The sequence below is a fragment of the Oncorhynchus masou genome, chromosome 31 (genome assembly GCF_036934945.1).
Source record: "Oncorhynchus masou masou isolate Uvic2021 chromosome 31, UVic_Omas_1.1, whole genome shotgun sequence".
In the NCBI taxonomy this organism is placed as follows: domain Eukaryota; kingdom Metazoa; phylum Chordata; class Actinopteri; order Salmoniformes; family Salmonidae; genus Oncorhynchus; species Oncorhynchus masou.
Window position 1 is genome coordinate 55,003,188 of NC_088242.1, and position 24,173 is coordinate 55,027,360.

At 41.7% G+C, this 24,173-nt stretch overlaps 1 protein-coding gene and 1 long non-coding RNA gene across 2 annotated transcripts in view; both read left to right on the top strand.

The window, feature by feature from the left end:
• LOC135524135 (terminal nucleotidyltransferase 4B-like) overlaps positions 1-24,173 on the top strand; it is a 58,162-nt gene that overhangs the window by 20,084 nt on the left and 13,905 nt on the right. Inside the window, exons 2-8 of the mRNA XM_064951348.1 lie at positions 4,775-4,898; positions 19,347-19,393; positions 19,491-19,620; positions 19,745-19,852; positions 19,990-20,118; positions 21,700-21,913; positions 22,395-22,521. Coding sequence (XP_064807420.1) covers positions 4,775-4,898; positions 19,347-19,393; positions 19,491-19,620; positions 19,745-19,852; positions 19,990-20,118; positions 21,700-21,913; positions 22,395-22,521 — 879 coding nt within the window. The remainder of the gene's footprint in view (positions 1-4,774; positions 4,899-19,346; positions 19,394-19,490; positions 19,621-19,744; positions 19,853-19,989; positions 20,119-21,699; positions 21,914-22,394; positions 22,522-24,173) is intronic.
• LOC135524136 (uncharacterized) lies at positions 7,823-16,978 on the top strand. The gene is made up of 2 exons (XR_010452910.1): positions 7,823-7,946; positions 14,715-16,978. It is a non-coding gene; the product is annotated as an uncharacterized LOC135524136 (long non-coding RNA).

Here is a 24,173-nt window from a genome sequence, read left to right on the forward strand (position 1 = left end):
GAGGAGCGGAGATATCCTATTCGACAGCGAAGGGCACCTCAAAAGCTTGACCTGTGAGTTGAGCTGGTTAAGGAGGTAACGGACAGTAAAACAAACACTTTAATATGTCCTAGATAAAAGGAAAGAAAAAGGACATTACCTGGGTTAGTTATTAGGACACATACTCCATCTTCGGGGCAGAATAATCCCCTGGATTTGTGCTGGGCTCTGAAAAGTCTGCTTCAACCCAGTAGTTGAAAAATGTTTAAGAATGCATTGTTCAGATATTGCATTAGTAGTTACCTAACATATTTACCTTGTTCTCTGGGAGTTAAACACTATGGGGGAGGAGTGTAGTATCTGGGATCTACATCTGTTTATATTAGTTACTGTGCTGTTATGCATTACGGCAGTGTTACGTTACTACACCTAATAGGAAATGCGCACTGGGGTGCCGAGAACTGTAGAGCACGAGGGGTTTCGACTAAACGAAAACTAACTGTACTCCCGTCTCCTGCCTGGTCATTTCTCCACAACAAATATTACATTATGGTCGTTATTTATTTGGCTATTTTAATAGGCTATAGACTACAGTAATTTGCGGTAATTCAACATGCATGGTTGTATGGTCCATCACTCTTTCAGCCAAGGTAACAGATTATCAATTGGAAGATTTTGGCCTACTTTTTTTTTTTTGAAAATACAATTATTCTACGTCCTAGGCTACAACAACCCAGTGTAATGAGGAATGTATTATTGTTAGTACACAATTTGTCTAGGCTGTAGGCTAATTTTGAATGACCGCTCAAATGTCCTTTTGTGTTTCATGCCGAAATAAAGCCCTGATTTATACAACCATTTGGATCAGTTATGGGTTTATTCTCGACAGTTTACAAGGTCCAGAAAGTGAAACTAGTCCACTCATATGGTGTATTTTGTCAGGATTTATCAGCATTTACAGATGGGCCTACCATAGAAAAATAGGCTATAGCCTACGACACTGATGTGATGTCTGTTGTGGATCATGTATCCCAAGTCGTCCTATAATTAACCTGGCCTCCACCATATGCATAAAAATTGTCAATGCCATTTCATATTAGGGCAGCGTTGGCTGAATGACTGAAATTAATAGAATTAGTGTGAGTGGGGTTCCAAAAAACATCTGTAGTAAAATGTTATTTATTTACATCATAGATTCTCTAGGGGCCTTCTCCATCTGATATAGACTATAGTCTATAGACTGAACATTTGCTAGCAAATTCAATCTGAGATTAGTACATTAATTTGTTTTTGTTCTTCCATCACCTGCCGAATAAAAACCTCATATTGCCCTACTATTGAAAATGTTAATTGTGCCAGATATACTGATGTGGACTTGGGCCGAGTACCATTAGTCGGAACCAAGAGTAATATGATTCTGCCGTACTCGGGAAGAGCTCAGCCTGTATGAAGCATTCCAAGTCGATGCAGTCTCAAACGTAATAGGCCCGAACCCACTGGTGTTGATTGGGTATTAATGCCCATGATTTTGGAATGAGATGTTTGACGAGCAGGTGTCCACATAATCATGATATGCACTACATGACCAAAAGTGAGTATAATGCCTTCAGAAAGTTTTCAGACCCCTTGACTTTTTCCAAATTGTTATGTTACAGCCGTATTCTAAAATGGATGTAAAAAAATACTGCAATCTACACATAATACCCCATAATGGCAAGGCAAAAACAGCTTTAGAAATTTTTACAAATCTATTAAACATCAAATACAGATACCTTATTTACATACGTATTCGGACCCTTTGCAATGAGACTCAATTGAGCTCCGGTGCATCCTGTTTCCATTGATCATCCTTTACGTTTCTACAACTTGATTGGAGTCCACCTGTGGTAAATTCAATTGATTGGACATGATTTGGAAAAGCACACACCTGTCTTTGTAAACATCCCACAGTTGACAGTGCACGTTAGAGCAAAAACCAAGCCATGAGGTCGATGGAATTGTGCGTAGAGCTCAGACAAGATTGTCTCTCGGCACAGATCTGGGGAAGGGTACCAAAAACATATCTGCGGCATTGAATGTCCTCAAGAACACCGTGGCCTCCATTTTTAAATTGAAAAAGTTTGGCACCACCAAGACTCTTCCTAGAAATGGCCGCCCAGCCAAACTGCGTAATCGGGGGAGAAGGACGTTGGTCAGGGAGGTGACCAAGGATGCGATGGTTACTGTTACAAATCCCTTTTGGCCTGACAATCTAAGGGGGATGGTAACGAGACCCGTAACATGACTCATGCAAATTATAATAGTGAAAAAGAGTGAGAACGAAATAACCACAGACAATTAAATGACCGTCAAACCCTCATGGTTTATTTGAAAACACACGGTAATGGGGGGAGCAGGAAAAGGGGCTGAGCTGGACCCAAGGAAAGGAATAATAAGTATCCAAAAACACCCCCAAGCTAGACTAGCCTACTTCACCAACAGCTAACTAACTAACCAGAAATACAGTTGGTGGTAATCCCAGTTCTAACTAGTGTTTTTATACAAAGTATTCCTACGGGTAATGTATGCCCATGGGCAACTTTTCCCACCGTCAAACACCATAACAAAACCAATACTCACAGGTGGGGACAAAGTGACATGTAGATGCAAAAACCAAACAAGAGATCTACAGACAGATGGCATTGACAGAGAGATTGAGCTCTAGAGGAAACAACTGAATGGGTTTTTAAAACAAGGGAATGTGATAGGGTAATGGAAACAGGAGGAGGTGTCTTCTGATTAGCGATTGATTGGGGAATGATGATTGCCACCTGTGAGGAGGGGAGAAGGAGAGAAAAGAAATACACACAGGATACACACAGGATACACACACAGAATACCTGTATCCATAAGTCACTCTGACAGGGATCCAGAATTCCTCTGAGGAGATGGGAGAACCTTCCAGAAGGACAACAATCTCTGCAGCACTCCACCAATCAGGCCTTTATGGAAGAGTGGCCAGACGGAAGCCACTCCTCGGTAAAAGGCACATGACAGCATCTAAAGACTCTCGGACCATGAGAAACAGGATTCTTTGGTCTGATGAATCCAAGATTGAACTCTTTGGCCTGAATTCCAAGCGTCACATCTGGAGGAAACCTTGCACCATCCCTACGGTGAAGCATGATGGTGGCAACATCATGCTGTGGGGATGTTTTTCTGCGGCAGGGGCTGGGAGACTAGTCAGGGTCGAGGGAAAGATGAATGGAGCAAAGTTTAGAGAGATCCTTGGTTAAAAACCTGCTCCAGAGCCCTCAGACTGGAGCAAAGGTTCATCTTCCAACAGGACAATGACCGTAAGCACACAGCCAAGACAACGCAGGAGTGGCTTCAGGACAAGTCTCTGAATGTCTTTGAGTGGCCCAGCCAAAGTCCGGACTTGAACCCGATCAAACATCTCTGGAGAGATCTGAAAATAGCGGTGCAGCAATGCTCCCCATCCAACCTGACAGAGCTTGAGAGGATCTGCGGAGAAGAGAAACTCCCCAAATACAGGTGTACCAAGCTTGTAGCATCATAGCTAAGAAGACTTGATGCTGTAATCGCTGCCAAAGGTGCTTCAACAAAGTACTGAGTAAAGGGTCCGTGTACTTATGTAAATGTATATTTCATATATTTTTTTGGGGGGGATAAATTAGCAAACATTTCTCAACATGTTTTTGCTTTGTCATTATGGGGTATTTTGTGCAGATTGAGGAGAAAAAACCATTTAATACATTTTAGAATAAGGCTGTAACGTAACAATGTGAAAAAAGTCAAGGGGTCTGAATACTTTCCGAAGGCACCGTGTAGCATTTGTATCTATTTGTTGTTTGATAACTTTGTCATGAAATGAGCAGCAGCAGTTCAGAACCATCGCTAGACTGACACATTACTCACTCGCTAGATATGCAATTAAAGTGCCAAATCAAAGAAAACAAAATACCAGATGTAAAACAAATTGTGTGTTGATGTGATTTAAGCATTGACATGGACTCAACATTCCAATTCCATTGTTTCTTTATTAACAATTGTAATTTTGAAAGTGAAAAACAGAAAATGACAGATTTTGTGGGGGAAATCTCAGATTCTTAGTTTATTAACCTTTATTTTACCGGGTATATTGACAGAAAACAACAGTGTGCTACTTTCTCTTGTACACAAAGGACCTGGGGAAGAGTTACAAGGGAAAGGATAAGAATCTGCCTATTTGTAAGAAATTTAAAGTAGCTCTCATGCTAGAAAAGGTTGGAGACCCTCGGCCTAGCGTAATGCAGCAGATAACCGTTTCTTGTACACCATGCAGAGAAGGGGTATTCTAAAGTGCTTTATTACTCTGGATGACATATTGAAAAGCAGCTGGCTGGACTGGCACACATTACATGTCCTCCTGGGAATACGCACTGCTGCTCTTTTAGTATAGTTGCATATGTGTCCACTAGAGTGTATTTATAGTAGCTCCCTGCTCTGTAATCACAGGCTTCATAGCACACTGACAGACTGAAGGCCACTTCTAGGCTACATACTGTAGTGCTACGGGATTAGTTGGCTATAACAGAAACCTATCAAATGTAATGGGTGTCTGGCCTACCTGTTTCTCAATACGCTCTAGACTTTATATAAACAGATTTAAATGAATGAATCGTATGAAATGTTTGTAGGTTGTTTGTTTTTTCAGTTTCATGGCTTTGCCAGGGAACCCCTGACTGCATTACTATTTAGGGATTTCACACGTGTTCTAACCACTGTGTGTGTGTATGTGTGTCTGACTTTGTAGGCTCCATGAGGAGATCCAGGATTTCTATGCCTACATGTCTCCACGGCCGGAGGAGGAGAGGATGAGGAGGGAGGTGGTGGAGAGGATAGAGCGGGTTATTAAGGACCTTTGGCCCACTGCTGACGTAAGTCAATCCCTTTCACTGTCGTAAAACATGTAAAAACCCCTTGACCGTTGACTTCCTTGTCCAGTTATTTATTGGATTTGAAATGGTGTAGTAATTCTGATTTACATTTGGATACCATTGGATACCAGTATGATAATGTTGTAGCTTATGGTTGCTATTAGGGATGCAACGAGTCACCAGAACGCATTGGTCCCCGGTTCAAATGTTTTTAAAATGCGAGTGCATCGGTCCGCGGGAGCCTAAAACGATCCAAATGAAGCATGCATCGGTAAGAAAACCAATTAAAACATTAGGAATCGCAGGTTTTACAAAAAAAAATTCTGCCTTATTACGAAATACCTTTTAATCTGTTGTGATTGAATTCATGCGTCTCTCCTTCAGCCTATCACATTTTTATGCATGTCAACACCGTATGACATTAATCTACAAGTCAGATGAGAACTGTGCGCACAGTGCGGGAGACGCAGCTGCTCGCACCAAGGAGAGGAAGGCCTACCCTACCCCTGTTTTATATTTATAGGCTACATCTGTGTGGCACCTTCAGCATTCAGATGTTTGTAAAAATGGCTTTTGTAATATTAAAAATAGGCTTTATTAATTGAGGGGCAACCCCATTTAAGTTGTTGGGCCAATGTTACCAAATGCCTGTGGAAAATTGTGTTTTACCGGCAGAGCTGTGTAGACTACTGGAATGAACACAACTCACATCTTGCTGATTGCACATCTAACTGCTGATAGGGGCTTTTCGATTGTCAGGTTCACCGTACAAAATATTTTTGGTAGTTCTGCTTTAAAGAGTCATTGCATTTGGTAACGTTTACATGAACCGCATAAAGGTGGAATTTCATAACAAGGACAGCAATCATTTTTGCAAGCAGGACTGGTCGGAACGGGAGAAGCAAGCAGCTCTCAAAGTTCCAAACAGTCAAAACCATTCGCTCTGAGACTGGTGAAATCCAAAGCTGTGTTGTATTAATTGCCTATGTTTTCATAGCTAATTTCTAAAGATAAATATTGACATATTACTAGCTCAAAGCATTTGACCCTTTCCAGCCCGTCCATTAAAAAATCAGAAACATGTTTCCGATGGTTGTCAATATCGCTCCCTAAAAACACAACCTTATGGAACAATCATTGGATAGCTTTTCAGAATTCACCAATAAATTGGTCCACATGGAAAACTAAAGGCATAAAAGTAGTACAAAACTTAGTAACATGAAATACATCATTTCCATGACAATATAAAACAAATGATAATATTGGAACCCAACATTTTAAAAACTGTTGGTGCATAGCTAACAAAATAACAGTTAGCGAAAATGTATGTTAATCCAGTATAACCTAATGTATAGAATGTATTATACAAATTCTACAGCATAACGGCAGTCATGTATTAAGTATCAAATTAAGAATGACTCAATAGGTCATGCTTTCTGGGAGTGATTTAAAGTCCGGAAGTTGTGGGCAGAGGTAGGAAGTTGGCTGTCAGAAGTATTGCAATGTAAACGTACTTTTAATTCATCTGCCGGCATATTTTGAGACATGGCATATGGGGGTTTAGTGACTAGAATGCTTTTCCAACAGTCTTGAAGGAGTTCCCACATATGCTGAGCACTTGTTGGCATCTTTTCCTTCACACTGCGGTCCAACTCATCCCAATCAATCTTAATTTGATTGAGGTCGGGTGATTGTGGAGGCCAGGTCATCTGATGCAGCACTCCATCACTCTCCTTCTTGGTCAAATAGCCCTTTCACAGCCTGGAGGTGTGTTGGGTCATTGTCCTGTTGAAAAACAAATGATAGTCCCACTAAGCGCAAACCAGATGGGATGGCATATCACTGCAGAATGCTGTGGTAGTTATGCTGGTTAAGTGTGCCTTGAATTCTAAATAAATCTGTCACCAGTAAAGACACATCACACATCCTCCTCTATGCTTCAAGGTGTGAACCATACATGCGGAGATCATCCACTCACCTACTCTGCGTCTCACAAAGACACGGCGGTTGGAACCAAAAATCTCAGATTTGAGACCAAAGGACAGATTTCCACCGGTCTAATATCCATTGCTCATGTTTCCTTTAGTAGTGGTTTCTGATTCACGCCACCCTGATTCACGCAGTCTCCTCTGAACAGTTGATGTTGAGATGTGTCTGTTACTTGAACTATGAAACATTTATTTGGGCTGCAGTTAATTGCCGATTTCTGAGGCTGGTAACTCTAATTAATTAACTTTTCCTCTGTAGCAGAGGTAACAATGGGTCTTCCTTTCATGTGGTGGTCCTCATGAGAGCCAGTTTCATCATAGCGATTGATGGTTTTTGCGACTGCACTTGAAGAAACTTTCAAAGTTCTTGAAATGTTCCGCATTGACTGACCTTCATGTCTTAAAGTAATGATAGACTGTCGTTTCTCTTTGCTTATTTGCGCTGTTCTTGCCATAATGTGGACATAGGTACAGAAGAAAGCCCTATTGGGTAAAAGACTATCTCCTACCTTGTAACAACACAACTGAATGGCTCAAACGCATTAACCTCTACGAAATTCCCCAAATTAACTTTTAACAAGGCAGGTTAGTTGAACTGCATTTTATGTGACTACCTCATGAAGCTGGTTGAGAGAATTCCAAGAGTGTCCAAACTGTCAAGGCAAAGGGTGGCTATTTGAAGAATCTCAAATTTCAAATATTTTTATTTGTTTAACAATTTTTTGGTTTACTACATGATTCCATATGTATTATTTCATAGTTTTGATGTCTTCGCTATTATTCTACAATGTATAAAATAGTAAAAATAATTTAAAACAAACTTTGAATGAGTAGGTGTACATAAAACCCCTCTTTTGATAGTTTACAATGTATGCATCAACGATATATGATTGATTTAGGGGTTTCAGGGGCGGGATTTAGGCTTTCTCTCAAGGTAAAACTCAACACGAAAATGGCTCATTTGACGCTGCTGGCGCAGGGAGACGTTTCTCCCCCACTCAATCGGATAGGGTATGAACTTTGGCAGCGCCACCATGCCGATTTGGACGACAATATCAAGGTAAGAAACTATATAATTTGTTTTATGTTGGTAATAATAATATTTGCATTTTAGAGTACTTTTTCCGATTGATAAGATGTTCGTCTGCAAAATGAGCTTTTGACACCTGGTGAGCTAACTACCTACCAAGCCGAGTAGACTTGAAAAGTAAAATCCGCTTGAAAGTGAGTTGACTATTTCTGAGGTAAAAGTTCATATCTGCTCAATGACGACATAATTCTTGAAGTACATGAAAAGCTTTATTAAGTGAATCAAAGCTTTTAAAACATATCCTCAGATAAACTAGGTGGCAATCTAGCTATAACTATGATGACTAGTTAGCCTGTGTTGGTCTAGTCAGTCACTCAAGATGGAATGGAGCAAGGTATGCTAACAGTACTTGCCTTCGTGATGTTCATGTTTTCAATGATAACTGTACAAAATAAAATGCATTTCTCATTAGGTATTAGAGCTTCACTAACGTTAACTCACCCCATTCCGTACAAATGTGTGCAACTGCAACATTCAAACGAGGCTACAAAGAAAACTAATGGGACTGTAGCGACTGTGTTGACGTCAAATTCGGGGGTGTGAACTAGGTTTCTATTCAAGCATTGATAGACATGGTAATGGCTCTATAGTATTGGAGAAAAGTTGAGAAAACTGACCCTCCTTTACATCTTGACGTGTTATGTCGTAACGTACAGCATGCATAGAGTAGAGCTACTGAGTTGCCTACTTTTAGCCCTAGTCGGCCAGCAGTGGTATATCAAGCACGTAGTATATCAAGAAGAATGAGCGTCCCTGTTTCTAATGTCATAAAGTGGGACATATGATTAATGATTGCTTCCTGCTAAAACGCAAACAAGGGGTGCCTCTTCGTGCCAAGCCGCCAACAGGTGTTCGGCTAATTCGTACGGTTGTGAGGTCTGAAACTAAACAGGTTGTAGTTTGAAAGTCCCAGTCCCCGACCGCAGTTATGAACCGTTCATTTGAGGGGTTTGTGTCCCTAATGAATGACGAAGCGTCTCAGCGTCCGGTTAAAATCCTTAGAGATACTGGTGCGGCGTAATGACATATTATATAAACTCTTTATAGTGTTTTATTTACATTTTAGAGGCGATAAGTTGGACAGATCGAGTGGAAAAAAGCAATTTTCCCACACAACATCTCTCCTTCTCACTATCACGCATTAGTTTCGCTTCTCCACTCGACATTTAAAAAAAGACCTGACTGGGCTCATTGCCTGCTTGACTTATGCAGAAATGGGGAGCGTTTAGGTCATGTAATTGATTCTGTTGGAAAGGGGAGAAATTGTGCTTTACAATGGTATTGACATTACAGTTGATCTCGGAAGTATTACGTTTTTGGGGCGCTAAAATAAGGGCAATTGTACGGACCAAGGCGATGTACGAGTTTACATGAGTTTACGTTAACTGGCTAGTGATATTATATTTTGACCGTAGCTAGCCAGCCAAACGAGAGACGGGTGCTGAGAAGGAATGTACAGTGTTTTTGGAAAGTATTCAGACCCCTAGACTTTTTCCACACTTTGTTACGTTACAGCCTTATTCTAAAATGTATTAACTTGTTGTTGTTTTTTCTCATCAATCTACACACAATACCCCATAATTACGAAGCAAAAAGAAAAACTATCACATTTTACATAAGTATTCAAAGTATTAGTACTTTGAAGCATCTTTGGCTGAGATCACAGCATCGAGTCTTATTGGGTATGACGCTAAAAGCTTGGCACACCTGTATGTGGGGAGTTTATCCCATTGTTCTCTGCAGATCCTCTCAAGCTCTGTCAGGTTGAATGGGTTGCATTGCTGCACATCTATTTTCAGGTCTCTCCCAGAGATGTATGATCGGGTTCAAGTCCGGACTCTGGCTGGGCCACTGAAGGACGTGATGCGGCTTGTCCCGAAGCCACTCCTGTGTTATCTTGGCTGTGTGCTTACGGTCGTTGTCTTGTTGGAAAGTTTAACCTTCACCCCAGTCTGAGGTACTGAGCGCTCTGGAGCATGTTTTCATCCAGGATCTCTCTGTTCTTTGCTCCATTCATCTTTGCCTCGATCCTGACTAGTCTCCCAGTCTCTGCCACTGACAAACATCCCCACAGCATGATGCTGCCACTACCATGCTTCACCATAGAGATGGTGCCAGGTTTCCTCTAGACGTGACACGTGTAATTCAGGCTAAAGGGTTCAGTCTTGGATTCATCAGACGAGAATCCTGTTTCTCATGGTCTGAGAGTCTTTAGGTGCCTTTTGGCAAACTCCAAGCAGGCTGTCATGTGCCTTTTTACTGAGGAGTGGCTTCCGTCTGGCCACTCTACCATAAAGGCCTGATTGGTGGAGTGCTGCAAAGAGGGTTGTCCTTCAGGAAGGTTCTCCCATCTCCACAGAGGAACTCTGGAGCTCTGTCAGAGTGACCATGGGGTTCTTGGTCACCTCCCTGACCAAGGCCCTTCTCCCACGACTGCTTAGGTTGGCCGGGCGGCCAGCTCTAGGAAGAGTCTTGGTGTTTCCAAACTTATTCCATTTAAGAATGGAGTTCACTGTGTTCTTGGGGACCTTCAATGCTGCAGAAATCTTTTGGTGCCTTATCCTCAGATCTGTGCCTCGACACAATCCTGTCTCGGAGCTCTACGGACAATTCCTTCAACCTCATGGCTTGGTTTTTGCTCTGACATGCACTGTCAACTGTGGGACCTTTATATAGACAGGTGTGTGGCTTACCAAATCATGTCCAATCAATTGAATTTACCACAGGTTTACTCCAAGTTGTAGAAACATCTCCAGGATGGTCAATGAAAACAGGATGCACCTGAGTTCAATTTTGAGTCTTATAGCAAAGGGTCTGATTACTTATGTTAATAAGGTAATCCTGTTTTTTTTTATACATTTGCTAAACTTTCTTAACCTGTGTTCGCTTTGTCATTATGTGTAGATTACTGAGGATTGATTTTTATTTAATACATTTTAGAATAAGGCTGTAAAGTAACAAAGTGGAAAAAGTCAAATGGTCTGAATGCTTCCGAAGGCACTGTATGTATGTACTGGCATTCTCAACTTTCCTAATATTATGCACACTGTTTATTTTTACAACAGGAGTATAGCCTACCTGGCTGGCACATATCTATAAAGTAGTATATGTAAAGACAAGATTAAATCAAGAATAGGCTGATGGGTGACAATATTAGCCAATCGCTTGTGAATTATATATTATCACTTTTTAATGATGCCCAGCATAAGAAACTGCCATTTTTTTGCGAATTTTTCAGAATCATAGTCACGCACCTCTTGTAGCCTAGCCCATAGGCCTATATGTTTTGATAAGGTTTTTATCACAAGTAACTTTAAAAAATTAAGCACATTAGGCTCTAAAACCTTGTAAAGCAGACTGGCATACATAAGCAGTGCGTGAGTTTTAAGTTTGGGGAAGCTAGTTGTCACCATAGAAATGCACCTTATATTATAAAAGCATTATGTGCCTTGTCACCTTTGCGTTCACTTTTGATAATGGTGTTTTACTGCTAATGAAACATTTGCGCTAATAGCCTACAGCAATGTGGGTGTTGCTGCACTTATAATGTGAAGAAATAAACTCTTAGGCTATCAACATTTTAAGCTAAATGTTCTGATCTGTTGCGTCAACCACATTGAGTAATTATTTTAATTATTTTTTTTCCTAGTGATTGTATTAATTGGGGATCTATTGCATCCCACAACTGTCCCAGACCTATGTTTGTAATATTTATTTCTAGAAACAGAATAGAATAGGTTGACTTTTGTACTATGCGGGATAGTAGATTGACATAGGCTAGTGGTTTTGCTGTTCGTTAGGCCTACACATCTTGTTGTCTGACAAAGTAAATGTGGAGAGTTCTGGATAAGGGTGCGTGCAGTTGCATCCTTGATGTGTCTGTCTTCACTTGTAGCCTGTGAGAAAGACCCGGTCACGTGATGGGGAGCCATGTGAGTGAGAGGTGATTAGGAGCGCGCAGCACTCGAGGAGAAGGGCACAATGCAGCACTCCGGGCCAAGGGCATGGATTGTTTTAGTGTGCATTACGGCCACTATCAAGTGCTTGTCAAATTGTAAATGAGAGACGAATGAAGTGTGTAGAGCCTGCGCAGAGCTCATGCCTTTCAAGCAACTTTTTTCAGATAATCATTAGTCGCATCATGCAGCCTTATATTGTATTAAAATCAAAACATATAGCCCAACGTATATAGAACTGCAGTTACATTAATACCTATTTTAACCGCTCAACACAATGGTTGCATGTGCGCACACCCTCAAATCTTTGGAGAGAGAAATTATATTTAATCACCTTTGTTCAATTGTATTCTTCATACTATAAAATAATGCCCTGGAATTCTAGGCAAATCTTGTCTGCTAAATGAACTAGTTTAGCCCACAGCCATATGGCATAGCCAGATCAGGACCTAACATAAGGACAACTTAGAGTATGCTATTCTGTTGTTCTGAAAAAGACTACATTTTCTTCATATCATGCTTCTTTAGACCGGTCTAAAAAATAATGAATTTATTGTGAAGGTGTAGGCTATATTACATGAATATTATTATTTATTTATTTTAAATGGTGGATGTTCCAAAGGTTTGCATCAGTGGCTTGTAGACTGTGTGGAAGCCAGGAGATGCTAAATGTGTTTGTTAATTGTCAATTACCGTGAGGCCGGAAGTTATTTGCTTGACAATCACCGGTTGACAGAATTTTGTGACCGCCACAGCTCTAGTCTGGAGGAAACATGGCACCATCCTTATGGTGAAGCATTGTGATGGCAGCATCATGCTATGTGGATGTTTTTCAGCAGCATGGACTGGGAAAATAGTCCATTTTAATGCATTTCAGAATGAGGCTGTAACGTAACAAAACGTGGAAAAGGTCAAGGGGTCCTAATACGTTCCGGCTGGCTGGCAGGTTCCATAGACAAAAATTGGCAGTAGAACGGCCTTACTAAAGAGCTCAGTGACTTTCAATGTGGCATCGTCATAGGATGCCACCTTTCCATCAAGTCAGTTCATGAAATTTCTGCCCTGCTAGAGCTGCCACAGTCAACTGTAAGTGCTGTTGTGAAGTGGAAATGTCTAGGAGCCACAACGGCTCAGCCGCAAAGTGGTAGGCCACACAAGGTTATAGAACAGGACCACCGAGTTTTGAAGCGTGTAACAATCGTCCTCGGTTGCAACACTCACTACCGAGTTCCAAAATGCCTGTGGAAGCAACGTCAGCACAAGAACTGTTGATCGAGAGCTTCAGCCTAAGATCATTGGACTTTGGAACAGCGGAAACGTGATTTCTGAAGTGATTAATCACGCTTCACCATCTGGCAATCCGACGAAAGAACGCTACCTGTCCTAATGCATAGTGCCAACTACATTTTGCTGGAGGAGGAATAATGATCTGGGGTTATTTTACATGGTTCAGGCTAGGCCCCTTAGTTCCAGTGAAGGGAAATCTTAATGCTACAGCATACAATAGCATTCTAGACGATTCTGTGCTTTCAACTTGGGGGGGGGGGGACCCGTTCCTGTTTCAGCGTGACAATGTCACTGTGCACAAAGCGAGGTCCATACAGAAATGGTGTGTCGAGATGATAAGTTTGGAAGAACTTGACTGGCCTGCACAGAGCCCTGACCTCAACCAAATCGAACACATTTGGAATCCGGACTGTGAGCCAGGCCGAATCGCACAACATCAGTGCCCAACCAACACTAATGCTCTTGTGGCTGAATAGAATCAAGTCCCCACAGCAATCTTCCAAAATCTAATGGAACGCCTTCCCAGAAAAGTGGAGACTGTTATAGCAGCAAAGGGGGGACCAACTCTATATTAATACACATGATTTTGGAATGAGTAGCTAGTTATATCCCCAAAGCCATGGAGTCATCCCCTGATGACGTTTGAGAAATTTACCGGACTCATAAATGTTGGGTGCGTAACCTGATTAGGGCGTCCACCCACAGTGCTCAGACTGACAGAAATCACATTTAGAATATGGTAATTATTTATATTAACATAACAAATTCTGATGTGCACTTTGGATATGTTAGAATAACTGTCCACATTTACTTTTCCTCAGCCAACAAGACAAGTAACAAATAGCAAAATCACTAGCTTATGTCAATCTATTGTAGAGAAGTTTAGGCTACCTATTCGATTGGTCAGCTTGTTGAGAAATAAATGGCCTTTTCCAAACAGACTCTGGGACAGTTGTACAACCTGTAGGCCTAGGCTACAGTACATTAAGTAAAATAACAACTTTAAAAAGCAACAAGTCTGCAACAGATCAGAACGTTTGCCTCACATGTATTAAAACATTCAAGTTTCAAACGTTGCTTATTGCAAAGTGGTGTGTGGCGTACTGATGAAGCCTGCCTTCCATTGCCGTTTGATGCATTCAAAACAACTGGGAAATTGGAAATCTCTGACTTCCGACTTCAGTTCGTTCAAAGATAACTGGGAAAAAATGAGCACAGACTGGGGAAAAGTATTTTTGAACCGTCATCCAACTCGGAATTTCAACTCAGGAACTCTAGCGTTCCGACCTGCAGATCACTGACGTCATGATTTGAGTTCCCAGTTGTCCTTGTGATTTGATAACGTGTGGATACACTAATCACCTTCATTCATGATTCCCATTTTTATGTACTGAAGTGTATTCTGAATATAACTTTGTCAATCTTAAGCTATTCTTCGGCGGGGTTGTCACTGATTTTACATTTGAAATGTACATTTTCCTTGTTTGTCTTTGAGTTTTAGAAATGGACAGAGGGGACCAGTACCATCGAATAATGCAGTCCCTGTCTATGAGGAGGACACTGATGGCAAATGAGCTGCGGGTCATTGCCGCACAAGTCCTGTAGGATGAGGAAGACAATGAAGACATGGCCTTCTTAAAGGAAGATACCCTATGATGCGGAGCTACTCTGAGAAGAGTAATGAGATCAAGGAGCCAGAGGAAGTGGAGCCACCAGCTGAGGCCTCTCAGCCAAGCTCTTCAACTGGAAGGTAACTATAGATGTGTTATTGTTAGATTTATCAGGCCCGATAATAGATATCTAAAGGACAGTTTTTTTTTTAAATATATTGAGCATACTAACAATTTATTTATTTTCTCTCGTCTTGTCTCTTAAGTCTTTCTGTTCGTGCTCCACTTCCCGTTAGCGTAAATGCTCTGTCTTGCCCGATAGCATGTTTCAGTCCTATGGTGATGTTGATACAGAGGCACCAGAGTCCATCTCTTTCAGGCCTGAACATCCAGCAGGTTTAAGTCTTGGCAGTGTACGTCAGGCAGTTCGGTCGACGGCTCAGGATAGACTAAGGGCGATAGACTTCTTCTTCTTCTTGTTTTTCATGCAGGTGGTGGTGGTTTGTGGGTTCCCAAATAGTCACGGTTGGGGTCTTGTTTTGGGAGTGCCCGTTGTATGGTGATTCCGTCAAAGCATGGCTTGAGGTTTCTTGGACTGCTCGTTTACATGGGATTTACCGAACTGCCGGACCTTCATCGGTACTGGGGTGCAAAGTCTCTTCAGGGCTCTCTTGGGCTAGAGCTTTAATGTTGCGTAATCGCTTCAAAGCTCTGTTGGCTGCTTTACACGTTGTGGATCCTGCCACTGAGGATAATGCAGATAGGCTTATAAAACTGCAGTCCTTTCCTGGACCACCTGAAACAGACCTGTAAAAAGCCAAAGCGAAGTGTAGACCTAGATGAGTGCATGTTCAAATCAAAGGGGCGATCAGGATTCAAGCAGTATTTGAAAGGGTGGCCAACTAGGTGGGGAATTTAGATGATGGGTCATTGCTTCATCTGACACAGGCTACACTTCAGGTTTTAAAGGTTTACATATGGGGATATGTGTTGGCGTAGGATAGGGGGCAATGTATTTGCCATGCAGTAGAGAGACACACGTACTGTTACTTGCCTTCCCAATTTTTCCCAATGTAAATGATTCCAGTCAAGTATAGGAAGGTGGTCCGCCAGCCTCCTGTAATCCACGATTACAACAGACATATGGGAGGGGTTGACAGGTTTGATAAGTTCAAATTTGATCTGTTGATCAACTCCTCCATTGTTTAGCAGAACACCCAGAAGTGGTGGGAAACACCCCCACCCCCACTGTGTTGATATTGCAGTCATCAACAGTTAACTTTTGTTGCAGGATTGGTAGCGTAATCACGCAGCACCTGGCAAGGCAAATGAGCAAATTGGTTACTGCCAGATTGCGTTCAGAGACGCTTTCTCATCAGTCAGGAGGTAATTGTGTTAATGACCGGTATCTTTTGACAGACCTTTGTCTGTGAAAACTGTAAGCTCATCTTTTCACACACAGCACGTGCCCAGTCTACAGGCGCCCTCTATAAATTGCTGGCTATGTTTCTTGTGTCACAGGAAAGATAAAAGAGAACACGACCCGGTTTGTTTGTGTGGCATATGATTTTGCATCGTGGAGGACCGACATTGTTTTAGGTTGTGGCACTCATCTGAGTTTGACTAATAGCAGAAATGGGCACTAGTAAAGGGACTCGGATGTAGCCCAGATGTTCACTAGTAATTTTGCCTCTCTTGCATGTTTCCTTTTCCTGCATGTCCCTTCACCTGCATGTCCTTTCTTCCTTGGATGTTTTCCCAGTCTTTTCTGAGACATCCTGCATGCCAGCCTCCCTTTATGTTTCATTCATGATTCTAATGGCCTTGGGGATGTAAAGGACTTGTAAATTGTAATGAGTGTAAAATAATGTTGCGCTTTTGGAATTGTTCCTGTACTGACTATTTGTGTAATAGAGTAAATGCTAGTTGAATGTAGAAATGGAAGTTGTAAAAGCTAATAATTATTGTTAAATGCCTTATTTGTTCATATTTTGTCATTCCAGTTCAATTCTGATGAAAGTAGCCCTGAAATGAATGTTGTGTTATGGTTATGATAGCGGTTTTAAATGGCTTTATTTTCAGGTTTGAATGAGATAATGTATTCTGCTAAGATTATTCTTTCAATAAAGTTCTTGTTTTATTAATATTATATCACTTGTTTGTCTTTTCTTATCATATGTAAGACTAAATGCTAGTTGTAGTTTTTGGTGCAGATACAGTTGAAGTCGGAAGTTTACGTACTCGGGTTGGAGTCATTAACTCGTTTTTCAACTACTCCACAAATTTCTTGTTAACAAACTATAGTTTTGGTTTAGTCGGTTAGGACATCTACTTTGTGCATGAAACAAGTAATTATTCCAACAATTGTTTACAGACAGATTATTTAACTTATAATTCACTGTATCACAATTCCAGTGGGTCAGAAGTTTACATACACTAATTTGACTGTGCCTTTAAACAGCTTGGAAAATTCCAGAAAATGTCATGGCTTGAGAAGGTTCTGATAGGCTAATTGAGTCAATTGGAGGTGTACCTGTGGATGTATTTCAAGTCCTACCTTCAAACTCAGTGTCTCTTCGCTTGACATCATGGGAAAATCAAAAGAAATCAGCCAAGACCTCTGAAAAAAAAATGTGTAGACCTCCACAAGTCTGGTTAATCTTTGGGAGCAATTTCCAAATGTCTGAAGGTACCCTGTTAATCTGTACAAACAATAGTACGCAGGTATAAACACCATGGGATCATGCATCCGTCATACCGCTCAGGAAGAAGACGTGTTCTTTATCCTAGAGATTAACTTACTTTGGTGCGAAAAGTACAAATCAATCCCAGAACAGCAAAGGACCTTGTGAAGATGCTGAGGAAACAGGTACAAAATTATCTATATCCACAGTTAAACGAGTCCTATATCGACATGTTGTGGGGATGCTTTGCTGCAGGAGGGACTGGTGCACTTCACAAAATAGGTGGCATCATGAGGCAGGAAGATTATGTGGATATATTGAAGCAACATCTCAAGACCTCAGTCAGGATGTTAAAGCTTGGTCGCAAATGGGTCTTCCAAGTGGACATAGAACCCAAGCATACTTCCAAAGTTGTGGCAAAATGGCTTAAGGACAACAAAGGCAAGGTATTGGAGTGGCCATCATAAAGCCCTGACCTCAATCCCATAGAACATTTGTGGGTAGAACTGAAAAAGTGTGTCAGCAAGGAGGCCTACAAACATGATTCAGTTACAACAGCTCTGTCAGGATTAATGGGCTTAATTCACCCAATTTATTGTGGGAAGCTGGTGGAAGGCTAGCCTAAACGTTTGACCCAAGTAAAACAATTGAAAGGCAATGCAACCAAATACTAATTGAGTGTATGTAAACTTCTGACCCACTGGGAATGTGATGAAAGAAATAAAAGCTGAAATTAATCACACTCTACTATTATTCTGACATTTCATTTTCTTAAAATAAAGTGGTGATCCAAACTGACCTAAGACATGGACTTTTTACCGGGATTTAATGTCAGGAATTGTGAAAAACTGAGTTTAAATGTATTTGTCTAAGGTGTATGTAAACTTCTGACTTCAACTGCATGTGTTTAATATACTACCCACATAAGAAAGTGTCTGATCACAGAACATTCCATAGAATTTGAGAAAAAATACCATCTGTCACTAAAACGTCTAACTCATTCACAGTAGAAATTTATTTCGATTTTTATTTCGGATCAATCCTTACAAAATAAGGAAGACTCAAATTTCGACAAGTTTTTCCTCGATCGTCATGAGAGAATTTTGTAAATTGCAGTTGTTTTGGAGAAAAGCATTGATTTTTGTGTAAGATGCCCATTTTCACAAGTGTTTTTTCTTGACTGATTTAAAGTTTGATTGAGGTGGTGCTATTGTATATCATACCATTTGAAAGAAATGTTTTTCAGCTTTGAAAATTTGTAACATGTTTTACTATAAATGTTTTGACCCCAGCAAATTATTCAAATTTATGTACACCGAGGTCATGGTCCAGCAAAATATAGAACATTCCGCTGGGCAGGAAATGGTTTTAATCTGCTATATGACAAATTAATCAGTGGTGCATTAGGATTTCCGATAAATTTGAGGACAAAAACAAATTGCCCAACCTAATCAGATAGGGCAGAATGTGAATCTATCGCTCAGCTCACACACTACTTCATTCACTGTCACACACACACACACACACACACACACACACACACACACACACACACTGAGCTCAGACAGATCCAGCTGAGCTCCATCAGCATCAGATATTAATTTAGAATGTAAAATGAACGTGTTAATGCAGCAATTGTTAGTGCATCGTATCAAACCGAATGGCATCAATTCGCTCCACCGATCAAATCGAATTGTTTCAAACTCGTTCTTGTATCTAGATGCATATCGATTCGTGCTTGGAAGGAGAGATGCACATCCCTAGTTGCTGTCATGGAGTTTTATATGCAATGTCACAATCTAATTTACTAATGCTGTGAACAATGCTTTGCAGGTTCAGGTATTTGGGAGTTTCAGCACAGGTCTCTATCTACCTACCAGGTAAGCTGTCCTTCCATTTCAAGTCATTTGAAAGGTTTTCATAACTTATATTCCACCTTGGCATGAGTTTGTGATAATGTGATTCTTTGTGTTGCAGTGACATTGACCTGGTGGTGTTTGGGAAGTTCAGGGAAGGAGACAGCCTCCCTCTGTGGAGGTTAGAAGAGGCCCTGAGGAAACACAAAGTGGTGGAGGAGAATTCTGTCAAAGTGCTGGACAAGGCCACGGTTGGTGTTTTGTGTCCTGTCTGTGGAGGAAAGCCTCTTAAGAGTGTGTGTGTGTGTATGTTGTGAAGTTGGTCATAATTCTGTGTCTGTATGCCTGTCAAATCTGATCTCTCCTTGTCTTCAGGTGCCAATAATCAAACTGACAGACTCTCTCACGGAGGTCAAAGTTGACATCAGTTTTAACATGAAGAATGCTGTCAAAGCTGCTGCCCTCATTAAAGATTATAAAAAGGTACAATGCTCCCAGTGTGTGTGCTTGCACGCGCATACGTGTGTACGTACGTATTTGAGCTCATATCTGCATTTGAGCACAATTCTCCTAGTTTGAACTGTTGTTCTAATGTTTTCTCTCCCTCGCTCTCTCCTCAGAAATATCCTGTGCTTCCATACCTGGTGCTCGTCCTGAAACAGTTCTTATTACAAAGAGACATGAATGAAGTGTTTACAGGAGGAATCAGCTCCTACTGCCTCTTCCTCATCGCTGTCAGCTTCTTACAGGTGGGTCGGTGGCCTTCCTCTCTATACTGTATTCAGACCGTTTGCTATGAGCCTCGAAATTGAGCTCAGGGGCATCCTGTTTCCATCGATCATCATTGATGTTTCTACAACTTGAACGGAGTCCACCGTTTGTAAATTCAATTGGTTGGACATGATTTGGAAAGTCACACACCTGTCTATATACAGTTGACAGTGCATGTCAGAGCAAAAACCAAGCCACGAGGTTGAAGGAATTCTCCGTAGGGCTCTGAGACAGGGTTGTGTCGAGGCACAGATCTGGGGAAGGGTACCAAAACATTTCTGCAGCATTGAAGGTCCCCAAGAACAACATGGCCTCCATCATTCTTAAATGGAAGAAGGTTGGAACCACCAAGACTCTTCCTAGAGCTGGCTGCTCGGCCAAACTGAGCAATCGGGGGAGAAGGGCCCGATGGTCACTCTGACAGAGCTCCAGAGTTCCTCTGTGGAGATGGGAGAACCATCCAGAAGGACAGTCATCTCTGCAGCACTTCACCAATCAGGCCTGTATGGTAGAGTGACCAGACGGATGCCACTCCTCAGTAAAAGGCAGCCCGCTTGTAGTTTGCCAAAAGGCATCTAAAGGACTCTGACCATGAAAACAAGATTCTCAGGTCTGATGAGACCAAGATTGAACTCTTTGGCCTCAATGCCAAGCGTCATGTCTGGAGGCACCCTGGCACCATCCTTACAGTGAAGCATGATAGTGGCAGCATGGGCATGTTTTTCAGTGGCAGGGACTGGGAGACTAGTTAGAATCGAGGGAAAGATGAACGGAGCAAAGTACAGAGATCATTGATGAAAACCTGTTCCAGAGCGCTCAGGACCTCAGACTGGGGCGAAGGTTCACCTTCCAACAGAACAATGGCCCTAAGCACACAGCCAAGACACCGCAGGAGTGGTTCGGGACAAGTCTCTAAAGATCCTTCAGTCGCCCAGCCAGAGCCCGGACAGAGCCCGAAGCCGATTGAACATCTCTGCAGAGACCTGAAAATAGCTGTGCAGCGTCGCTCCCTATTCAACCTGACAGATCTTGAGAGAATCTGCAGAGAAGAATGGGAGAAACGCCCCAAATACAGGTGTGCCAAGCTTGTAGCATCATACCCAAGAAGACGCTGCCAAAGGTGCTTCAACAAAGTACTGAGTGAAGGGTCTGAATACTTATGTACACGTGATATTGCTGTTGTTTTTTTTGTTTTTTTATACATTTGCAAAAATGTCAACCTGTCTTTGTGGGGTATTGATTGTATTTAATCCATTTGGAATAAGGCTGTAACGTATGTTTTCTTTTTGAAAAAGTCAAGGGGTCTGAATACTTTCCTAATTCACTGTATCATAGTTGTTACACTCACAATCTAGTATTCTAGTGAAATTATTATATGAAGGATTTTCTCTGCCTTTTCTCAACCATTGAGAGCAAGGAATAATTACTTCTGTACTATTGACTAAACTTTATGATCCCCAGAGGGGAAATTGGATTTGTCACCTGCAGTATAGTGTTCTTACTAATATGTGTTCTTAAGGTAGAAGCAAGTTATAGGCTGTATTGTGTGTGTGTTTCAGCTCCATAGCAGAGAGGACGCCTGCAGTCCCAACGCCAACACTGGCGTCCTGCTCATAGAGTTCTTTGAGCTGTACGGCCGCCATTTTAACTACCTGAAGACAGGGATCCGGATCAAAGACGGGGGCTGCTACCTCTCCAAAGACGAGGTCCAGAAGAGCATGCTGGATGGATACAGGCCATCCCTGCTCTACATCGAGGATCCACTGCAGCCAGGTGAGCCCTGGCTCTCACACACACACCTTTAGTTTGTCTGAGATTGCTTACTGCAGTGTTTCCAAAACTCGGTCCTCGGGACCCCAAGGGGTGCACATTTAAATTTTTTCCTATCATTACACAGCTGATTCAAATGTATAAAACCTTGATGATTATTTTAATCAGCTGTGTAGTGCTAGGGCAAAAACCAAAATGTGCACACCTTGGGTTCCGCGAACAGAGTTTGGGAAATCCTGGCTTGCTGCATATGGTAGTCAAAATATGGTAGCAAGCTAGCTAGCTAGCTACCTATGATGTCTCTGAAAAGTACGCATTCAATGAAGTGTCTTGTGCTTCAGAGTTCTGCCATAACTAAGACATCAGATGTAGTAGTTTTATAGAGATGTTTGAGAACTCTTATGGTAGGCCAGATGCAATAAGCAGCTGCCAAGTTCGTTTGTACCTGACCGTGAGCGTTTGGTGTTTGTCCTGTGTTGACCAGGTAATGATGTGGGCCGTAGCTCGTACGGGGCCATGCAGGTGAAGCAGGTGTTTGACTATGCCTACATGGTGCTGAGCCACGCTGTGTCGCCCATCGCCAAGTACTACCCCAACAACCACAGCGAGAGGTACAGGGCAGGGCTGGGACTCATGGGGGAAGGTTACTGTCACATAATCAGTAGTGATGGCAGAAATAGACGATAATTACATATCGCAGTTTATTTTTGGACAATATTGGATCGATATTTGACTCCCATCCTATAGCTTGTTCTCCGTCTTCTTTTTAAATAGTGAGCCAACATTTTTCAGCACTTTTATTTCCCTGACTGATCAAAACGTGTATTGTTTTTATTTTTTTCAGTGAGGGTTTCAAATCACAGACAGGCAATTATCTTCCAAAAGTACTTTGATCCACTACCCCCTCCCGGCGACCAGAAAAAAAACTCTCCCCATACCACCCTTTCCATGTGGGCCTGAAAGCAAAGAAAGTAAAAATATATATAAAAATAGGTATATAATGTGCCTTCAGATAGTATTCACGCATACGCATACCGATAGGGGAGTGAGTAGCTCTGTTTTGTACCGATTAAACTGTGGTTATATGTAGAAGCCAGACAAGAGTTCAACTTAAGTGTCTAAAATTGCTAGATCAATATATCCTTAAGCAACTGGGCACGAGTGAGTGGTCAGTTATGTACAACAGCGAACCAATCAGTTGGTAAAGCAATGAGGCGACAAAAGCCCAATGAGCCATTGTTCCTCGTCTTTTCCTCTGAGGAAAACAATCTGGAGATGCAAATTAGAGTAATGAACAGCTAAAGGAAATCCAGAAAACATCGCTAAAATGCTCTGTGCTCATCAAAACAAGCTGTCACAATCTGTTGTTAAAAAAACGATTTGTTCGAAAGGAAAGTGGAGTCTGTCATGTCAGACATGTTTATACAAGGTTTGCGCATAAACGCCAGACATTGAAATTAGCCTTCTGGAAACAAGGTTGCAAACTTTAAGAGATGAACTGAAACAGAAAGAAAACAAAATGAGATGAAACATGGGAATATTGTCCTTCCCGGAAGACGTGAACAAAGGAGACCTTTCCAGCTACGTGGTCAAACTGATATCAGAGGAGCTTGGCGTGGATTTATCACCAGAGGATCTGGAACGATGCCATCGGATCAGTGTGACACAGAAGAATGCTAAATACTTGCATGGCAATTTTCAAGCTGTGGAACTATCAGACCAAAGTCAACCTTCTGATGACACGGGAGGAAAGGAGATCAAAATCCACGGCCAGTCCATTCGTCCAGGACCTGTCTGCGAAGCTGAGAAAGAAGCCACTGGAGGAAAAGGAATCAAGTCTCAACTTTGCTTCCCAGCAGTGCTGTGGGTTTGGAAGGGAACACAAAAGCTGGAATTCACAAGCACCGACGAAGCCCTAAACCGTCTGCAAGAGACGTATCCAGTTGAAGGAGAGCCCACTGCCCGGAGGAGAGGACAAAGCGGGGAAAAGCAATAAGCACATAGTGATGTCTAAAACCAACTTATCGTAAATTGAGACAATATTCTTTCCCATTTCCCCCAATACAACCTAAACTCTACTGTCCCCAAGTAACTGTTCTTCTCTAGGAAGTAATGATAGAAGTACCGATGCCAATGGACTACATGGACACAGAAAAGACAATACAAAAGAGAACATTTAACACGCATGTCAATAATTGTTGTGTGTGTGTGTGTGTGTGTCTGTGCGTATGAATGGGAGGGTGAATATGAGGGTGGATGCATA